At 36.1% G+C, this 9,331-nt stretch overlaps 1 protein-coding gene across 1 annotated transcript in view; it reads right to left on the bottom strand.

Annotated features, from left to right (window-relative positions):
* Nucleotides 1-4,476: 4,476 nt before the first annotated feature.
* Nucleotides 4,477-9,331, bottom strand: part of LOC119574936 (probable cytochrome P450 6a13) — a 10,486-nt gene continuing 5,631 nt past the window's right edge. The window contains exons 4-10 of the mRNA XM_037922224.1: nt 9,169-9,331; nt 8,665-8,811; nt 8,160-8,349; nt 6,824-6,980; nt 6,301-6,426; nt 5,493-5,683; nt 4,477-5,093 (exon numbers count right to left, since the gene is read on the bottom strand). The exon at nt 9,169-9,331 is cut by the window's right edge and continues 20 nt beyond it. Coding sequence (XP_037778152.1) covers nt 4,795-5,093; nt 5,493-5,683; nt 6,301-6,426; nt 6,824-6,980; nt 8,160-8,349; nt 8,665-8,811; nt 9,169-9,331 — 1,273 coding nt within the window. The 3' untranslated portion in view covers nt 4,477-4,794. The remainder of the gene's footprint in view (nt 5,094-5,492; nt 5,684-6,300; nt 6,427-6,823; nt 6,981-8,159; nt 8,350-8,664; nt 8,812-9,168) is intronic.

The following is a 9,331-nucleotide window of genomic DNA, read 5'->3' as shown; positions in this document are numbered from 1 at the left end:
CATACATAATACATAATACATACATATACATTATATTATGATATAGTATGTATATATTATGTATGTATATATATGTATGTATATATATGTATGTATATATATTATGTATATATATGTATGTATATATATGTATGTATATATATGTATTATATATATGTATGATAATATTTGTATATATATATGTAATATATAATGTATTTATTATATATATATATATATATATGTATATATATGTATAGTAATGTATGTATGTATGTATGTATTTATGTATGTATGTATGTATGTATGTATATATGTAGGAATGATATATTTATGTATGTATATGAACATATGCATTTATATTTATGTATGCATTATTTCCTCCTTTTCATGGTTGTCTGTGAAACATTTAATTCCAAAGCTGCTAACATTTTTGGGGACATTAAATTTTTCTGTCATTTTCCTTTGTAAATTTTTCTGTCATTTTACTGTGTAATATATTGGCGTGACATAGAACTTAATAATTTTCAATTTCCTGCCTAGTTTATTTATTTATTTATTTATTTTATGGGAAGTATGAATTTGTACAGTGTTGTAGTGCTTACTTTCATTAATTAAATTCATGATGATGATAATTTTTTATTATTACTGTTGCCATTACTGTTGCTGTTGCTGCTGCAACTACTTTACTACAAGATATCAACTGCTGCTGCATCTCTTCTCTTATTAATGTTAGTCTTTTTAACTCCTTCTGCTACTACTACTATTTTATTTTATCCTTTTTTTCTTTTTCTTTCTTTTTTTCTCATTTATTACATGTTTTCTTATCTCTCACAACTTTTTGCATTTCCTCTCAGCAAATAGGAAGAGAAATTGGGCCCATATTGTTTAGGCTGCATTGCTCCTTGTACTTAACAGTGTTGTTTCGTACCTTTTCTTCCTGTTCTTTGCTTGCGCAAGTCATAGTCGCTGAAGCCATTCCAGAGGGCGTTCTTGCTTGGGTGAGTGCTTCAGTAGGTCTGCGCCTTTTTGGGTCGGTTCTATTCCTCACCATGTGATAGTTCATAGCAAGGTAAGGTAAAAATGAAAAGCATGACTTGTGTTGTTGGCTCTTCTTTAGAGGATTGTGAAGACAAAAAGAAGGGAATAATGATTGGTGCACGTTCTTTAGCACTTAAGATACTGAAGTACGTTGTTTATTATTTTCACAATAGAAAGGTCAGTCACTGAGTTTGAGCAAAGTACCTGTTTGTCACAAAAATGGAGAAGAATGTATTTCAGGACAAAGTTATTGTTTGGAATGAAGTCTTGTCATTTTTCATTTCATCACCCTCATTTTTTCAGCCATTCCATGCTAATGTTTGAGAAATGACTAACAGTATTAAGGTGATATACATTTTTTTTTTTTCATTTGTCAAAAAAATCTTAGGCATATATTTTGTGACGTTTTGCAGTGAGAGAGTGGAAGGTTGAGTGGTGGTACCGTCTGAGCCAAATTTAATGTGATTTTTCCTTGTGATGTTTTGATATGATGATAAGTAAAGGTTTGTGAATCCAGCCTCATTTTGGGCAGTAGGTCATATAGCCATATCCTCTTGCTTATACTTCATGTTCCTTGTTGGATGCATGTGAGCACTGTGTCTTGTTTAATTTACAATTAGTTGAAGGTACTCATAACATGTTAATCACTTTTTTTTTTTTTGTGGTGGTGTAAAGACCAATAACTATATTATTTCATAGTAATAGGCATAAAATATTTCATCAGTATTTTGCATTAGGCAAATTAAAGTAAAAAAAATCTTATTCCTCCGTTAATATTCCAGAAGCATTTTTACATTCCATTGCTTTTACCTGATGATTTTTCAATATTTAGGATGTATATATAATATAATTGCATAATCATCCTTAAAATGGAAGTGTCATTACAGATTCAAATTCCAAATAAGGATATTTTTGGTTCACAGAAGATAATTGAATGTTATGAGATCTCCGGCTTTGAGAAATAGCATAAATATTTAGCTGCAGCAAAGAAAAACATTTCCGCAGACTAATAAAAAATACGTATTCCAGATATTAAGGATTTGAATCAGATTTTAGGCATATTATGCATAGATCCTTTATATGTAAAGGATTTCTCTACACAACAAATACTATATATGTTAGTGGTATGTAAGACTAAACTGCATTTACTCTTATTCTTTTTGCATTCATGATCATTCCTTTTTGCTTTTGGGTCATGGAAGAAAAAGTCAACTATGTTATTATTTTTTTTCATTTATTTATTTTTTTTAAAGAAATGTACCTTTTTTTCCATTTATTGCCAGTGGCTTTACAATTATCATCTTCACTATCATGATTTATGGTCATTCATCATCCTTGTCATTAGTGTTGCATTCATTTTAGTTCTAATTATAATTATCATCATTCTACCTTCATCATTAAGATTGTACATCAGCCAAAATTATGCATTTCTGTCTGTAAATATATATTTTCCGGTTGTTTGATTGGGGAGTTCTTGTTTGAGAGTGGGCAGACTTCACTATTTATCTGTAATTATTATTGCTATTGTATTATAATAAACTTTATTCATGTTGTGATAACATCTAAATTTTTACCTTAATTGAAAGCAATATTAATACATTTCTTGATTAATTCATTTGTTAGCAAAACTTCCTGGAGATAAATTCTGTCAGAATTACGGTAAACCAACTTCTCTTGTTAGTTAACGTATTTTTATGTGTCATTAGTTCATCCAAGGGAAGTTATCCACAAGGTCACAGTAGCTTTGTAATTTCATAGGAACTAGAAAAGTTCATTATATGATATTTCATTGAGATGCTACAGAGTTTGACACCCCAGATGTTATGTTAATCAGTGCATATATATATGTATATTCTCTTCTGAGTGTTTGAAGTGTAGTGCAATGAAGAGAGTTTAATTTTTTTATTTTATTTGATATGATAGTGTTGTAGAGACTTTTTTTTGGTTATTTGAATACTCACATGACCAGTAGTTAGTTAACTTGTTTTAACAGTCGAGAGACGGAGAAAAGTTGGATATATCTAAACAAAAAAGAAAGGGAATGCTAATATATATTTTAGTTTGTTTTTCTTTTTGGAATATTCATTTTTTCTTCTGGAGACCGAAAGGAAAAATAAAGATTTAACTAACATGGAGAGGTTGATGTTAGTGTTACAATAAAGGTACCCATTAAAGAGTTTATGAAATGCATTTGTTACCATTTTATTGATATTTAACAGTCATGAACTGGAGAAATATAAATTGAAAATGTAGTTTGATACTGAAAGTGAAATGTTTTTGAAATGCGTTGACTGTTATGATATGTTTATTGTATATCAGAATGGTATAAAAAATGTAGCAAAGTGTTTATTTGTACATACGTTCCTGCATAACCAAGTCATATGCAGCCCTGTTCGTATTAAACTATAGGATTATTATATAGTGGGAGGCTATGTATAAAATTTGGTGGGAATATCAGTTAGATTTGTTCCATTGCTTGATAGATGGAACATTAGTGTTAATTGGATTATTTGAGTCTGTGATTATAAATGTTTTTAAAAAAAGTTTACAGGCCTTTTTATTCTCAAAATAATAGAAATGTAAATATAAATTGTTTGAATGAAAATAAAGTTTTGTTATTTTTCCTTATGTTTTTTTTAACACTGTTGTAGGACAAAAACAAGAGCTGAAGGTGTGAGTTTCATTACGTTCGACAATGCCGAAATATATCCTTTTTGTTCATCATATGCTTACATGTTTGACTGTAGTAGAAATCTAATACCTTTTTTTTTTTTCATATATATATTTACAAACCAATATAATATAAACGCATTTAAGTTTTGCCCATCAGCTTTAAGTATGAAGGCAGATAACTTTCCCTCACTTTAAGGTTGCGCTTTCCTTCAATTGTCTTCAAAAACAACCATAAAGGGAGGAGGTTTATGGATAGGAGTTCATTGTAAGCAGCAGCATGGATAAAGGGCAGTGGATTACCTTCATTACTTAGTAAGCAGAGGGTAAATGTAATGTCGGTTCTATCTGTATAATTTTGATATTAAGAAAAAGCGCATATATGATAATGGATAAAGTACACACTAAAACAATAAATATCTTTATTTAATAAATATTTTAAATAAATATAAATATCTAACAAAAATATTTGTCTTTTGAGCGATGTTTCCAATTACTTTATATGTACAAAAGAATTTATTTTTTATATGGCAGTGACATGTATAAAACTCTCAGACTTGATACTTTAATATACATCACATAATATTCTATACAAACAATGACTGAAATTATATGACTGACATTTTTTAAAATATAAATTTATGTACATTTTTATTATTTAAAAAAAGATGTGTGGGAAGAAAGGACTTTTGTAAGGAAAAAAGATGCTAACGATATCTGCGATGAATACCAGCATTTCTGATTTATATTTGATCAGATAAATTATGAATGACCGTGCTTTCTAGATTTTTTTTTCTATTTACCGAGAATACTTTATAGGCTGAAAATGGACATGTTATCTTACAAAAATGAAAAATATGGACAGTTTTACGTGTCTACATCGCACTCAATGTCACTGAACAAGTTTGATTCAAAATACAAGTAACGTCACAATAATTCAATTTTTTTCTTTTTTTAGGAACTACAAAAATAATGTCACTTACACTATACATTCCTTGTATTGCACACGAAGATATGCAACTTTCAGTATAAAATAGTTGATATCGACAATATTTTTTTCCGGAAAATTGGCACTAAAAAAAAAAAAAAAAAAAAAAAAAACACTCAGGAAGTTTTAACCTCCGCATTTGATTCCTCCGTCGCGTAAAACATCTCGAGCTCCCGTAGGAGTCCATGGTCATACGAACTTGAAGGTGGGTATCTAACCATCTCCTCCTTGACGGCACTGTGGATTCCAGTTTCCAGAGGCTTGAGGTCGACGTAGATGCCGTCCTTAGGCTGAAGGGTGAGGACTTTGGGGTCGAGGGGCACTGGGTAGACGGAGGAGGGGCTTTCGCTCACCTCCATCGCCGTCAGAATATGTACGAGGCCGACTTTTATTCCCAACAAGGCGAATCTCAATCCTGTGAGGAATGGAGCATTTGCGTTATGATTCACGTGTATTTAGAGAGACTGATCTCTCTCTCTCTCTCTCTCTCTCTCTCTCTCTCTCTCTCTCTCTCTCTCTCTCTCTCTCTCTCTCTCTCTCTCTCTCTCTCTCTCTCTCTCGTTTTCTCATTCTCTGTCCTTCTCCCTTTGTCTCTGTCTTGTCTGTCTGCCTGCCTGAATGCCTGTCAGTCTGTCTGTCTCTCTCCCTCTCTCCTTCCCTCCCTCTCCTTCCCCTCCCCTCTCCCTCCCCTCCCTCTTCCCTCCCCCCTCTCTTCCTCCCCCCCCTCTCCTTCCCTCCCTCTTCCCTCTCCCCCAATATCCACATTTCAACCCCAACACCGACATTCCGCTTCCAAACTCACGAGAAGACCCACCTATGCAACTCCTCGGCCCTTGACCAAAGGGAAGATACGAGTACGGAACGATAGTCTCCTTCGCTCGACCCACGAACCGCTCTGGTCTGAAGGTCAAAGGGTCAGGCCAGTACTGGGGGTCACGGTGGATGTTCCATACGGGAATGATCACTGGTTGACCTCGCTCCAAGGTTACCGAAGTACCGCCGATCCTGGAAGTAAAGGAAGGTTATGCATGTGCGTTTACGTGTTAAAGCGAAGATCGAATAAGAATGTCACAAAAAGTATTCCTGATTAGTTTTCAAACAGACCTTTCTAATACTCCTTCCCTAATAATCCTTTAGTGATCGTTTTCCAAATACCCCTTTCAGTGCCTATTTTCATACCCCTCCCCCTTTTTTCCTTAAATGCCCATTTTCCTACCGCCCTTTCTAATAGCCTTTTCCTCAATACCCCATCAATTACTTTTTCTAACTCCTGTCTAATGCCCATTCTCCTACCGCCCTTTCTAATACCCTTTTCCCCGATACCCTATTTAATACCCATTTTCCTATCTCCCTTTTTAAATGCCCTTTTCCCCAGTACCTCATCTCATACCCCATGCCCCATCTAGCACCTATTTCCCAGATACTCTAACTAATGCCTGTTTCCCTTATATCCCACCTAATACCCTTTCTAATACCCGTTTTCCTACCACCCTTTCTAATACCCCTTTTACCTTATATCACATCTAATACCCATTTCCTCGATACTCGATCTAACACCCCTTCACCAACCGCCCTTTTCTAATACTCCTTTCCCCCCAGTACTCTCAATACTCGATACTCACGTGTACTGCTTGGTACAGATCCTCTCGATAACAGGGGCAGCCGGGTACAGGCGGAGGGTCTCACTCACTACGGCGTCGAGGTAAGGCAACTCCATGATTTGGTCGTGGGTCAGCTCTCCTCCATTCCTGTCGGGGTAGAGGCAAAGGTTAGCAGCGAAAGCGGTGGATGGAAGAGGCAAGGGAGGTGGGAAGTGGTGATGAATAGGACGAAAGGGGGGGGGGGGTGATAGGGGTAAAGGTTGATAGGAAGGGGGAAGAGGGAAGGAAGAAAGGGAGGATTAGAGCATCCAGAAAATTTAGTAATCGTAATTGTAATTAGTAAGACAATGATAATCATGATATTACTATTACAGCTACTACTACTACTACTAATAATAATAATAATAATTATTATTATTATCATTATTATTATTATTATTATTATTATTAGTAGTAGTATAATCATAATACTAATAATAGCAATAGCAACCCCAAAACAATACTATCACAGACCATCAATCAAGAAACACACGCAGTCCCTCACCCTAATTTAGCGAAAGCCAGCTCCCTCCTTAGCGCTGCTTGCTTCTCTGGGTGATGCGCTAACAGAAAGAGTGCCAACGACAGCGTATTTGCAGTGTTGTCATAGCCAGCTAGGAGGAAGAGGATAGCTTGAGCCGCCATCGTGTTGTCAGATAATCCTGTTGGCAGAAGGGGTATATTACGGGTGTGGGAGAGGAAGGGGTATATTACCGGTGTGGGAGAGGAAGGGGTATATTACGGGTGTTGGGAGAGGCGGGGTAATAGAGAGAAGGGTATATTTCCTTGTATATTATGTGGCAAGGAAGGTATATTACGGTTTGGAAAGGTTATATTATGTAGAGATATTTACTTATTTTTTGTTGGAAGGGTTTATTGGTTGTGGTTATTGCTGTTTTTGTGGCTTCCGTGTTTTTTTACTGTATTCATTTATCTATATTTCATTGCTTGTGTTAATTTTCTTTTATGTTGGTTTTGTTTTGTTATATAATCATGCTTAATGTCACTTATGTTATGTTTATCATCATCACTGTCATTTCTTGTTATGAGTTAATCATATAAGATTCTTGATCAATATAATAATAATGATGAAGATACTAGTAATAATAATAATAATACTAACTTTAAAAATAATATATATAATAGTGCTAATAATACCACTACTACTATTACTATAACAATAGTAATAATAATAGCAACAATAATTGATAATGATTGCAATAATCATGATGATAATAGTAATAATCATAACGAATATCACTGCCATCATCTTACCATCACGATAATTATAGTCAATAATAGTACCATTATAAGCATATAAATTTTGATAAGAGAATCGCAGAGATGCCTCGGCAACGGGCGATTACAAAAGATAAAAAGAGACAGAGCTACCACTCTGAACCAGTTAATTAATGATCAGTAGTGCTTCCTTTATCTTATGTATTTGAAAAAAGCGATTATTATCACGTGGGGTTGGGCTGGGCGTTCGAGGGTTGAAGACATATATTTTTTTTTATTTTGTCTTTCATAGCAACGCATCATTGACCTTTAATTTTTTTTGTCCCTTTTTCCCAAATCTCTTAAGAAATACTGAAGACTATTGGAAAAAAAAACGTAAATAAATACAAATAAAAATAAAGAGGAATACCCCCCCATAAAAACAACATAAATAACTACACAAATAAGAACAAAAAAGGGATATTTCTATAAAAAAAAAAAAAAAATCGAATTCATACCTTCTTTTCCATTAGCCTTAAAAAAAACTAACCACACACACACACACACACACACACACACACACACACACACACACACACAATAAAGAAAAAAATGTTTCGCACCTTCTTTTCCATTGGCTTTAGTTTCCATCATGAGGTCGAGAAAATCTCCTCTCCGAATGCCGCTCTCCTCGCGCATGCGTAGTGTGTGGCTCACCACGTGCCTGAAGAAGTGGAATTCGGGGCTGGTGAAGTCGATGCCCAGTTTGTGCACGACCTGGGCAAGTTTGGGCGCCACGAGGAGGGTCACGATCTGGATGAAAGGAAAGCATGGGTATTTTCGTATAATGGCTGGATTTCTAGGCGATTAGTATTGTGTGCTTTAACTAATGTATATTTCTTTTAATGGTCTGTTTTTGTACAACTATATAGAGGTCATAATTCGTAAAATATCGATCCAAAGTAATAATGCGTTGCTGATGCTCATATTTCTGAAACCCTTTCCCCTATTAATTCTAATACCCATTAATAAGTCATTTAAGATTAAATTAAAAATGAAGAGGAGATTAACTAATACACCCCGACTGAACACCTGCTGGCAACGTTGATACCTTAAGAAGCATCTAACCTTCAGAGCTCTGATGGGCGACAGCTGGAAGATCTTGGCGGCCATTTTGGGGAAGGTGGCGGCCTCCGAGCTCAGGGCGTCGCACTCGATCCCGAAGGCGCACGAGGCTATGCTGTCCATGGTGTAGCGCCCGCAGAGAGCCCGCGCCTGGAGGAGGAGCAGGTCAGGGCTGATTTTTGTCTCTCGGAAAGGTATGTGTAGGATATATGCGTAGATGCATTACATGAATACACATATATTGATTTTGTGTGTGTGTTTGTGTGTGTTTGTGCGTGCGTGCGTGCGTGCGTGCGTGCGTGCGTGTGTGCGCGCGCGCGCGCCCGTTTATGGATGTGAATGCATACCCCTTGTGTGGAAGTACGTTTATGCCTACTTACTGTACGCGTATAATTCAAAACTACTTGTGAAAGTATACGCGTGTCTACACATCCCCAAGACCATAAGATCCATTTCTCCCTCATATAGCAAGAACCCAGCCACAGCAGCCACAGCAGAAGCGCCTACCTCCACGGACCCCTTTGTGGCCTCCTCCGCCGCCAGCCGCGTGAGGTGCGCCGCCCTCTGCGTTATGAGCGGCAGGAGCCGACGCGTCTTGGTGGCGGTGAAGGCCGGGGACACGACGCTCCTGATCAGGCGCCAGTGAGCTCCCGTGGCGTTGGTCAGCATG

Source organism: Penaeus monodon, chromosome 7 (assembly GCF_015228065.2).
Source record: "Penaeus monodon isolate SGIC_2016 chromosome 7, NSTDA_Pmon_1, whole genome shotgun sequence".
NCBI classification, from domain to species: Eukaryota; Metazoa; Arthropoda; class Malacostraca; order Decapoda; family Penaeidae; genus Penaeus; species Penaeus monodon.
This window is presented reverse-complemented; position numbering and strand designations above follow the sequence as displayed.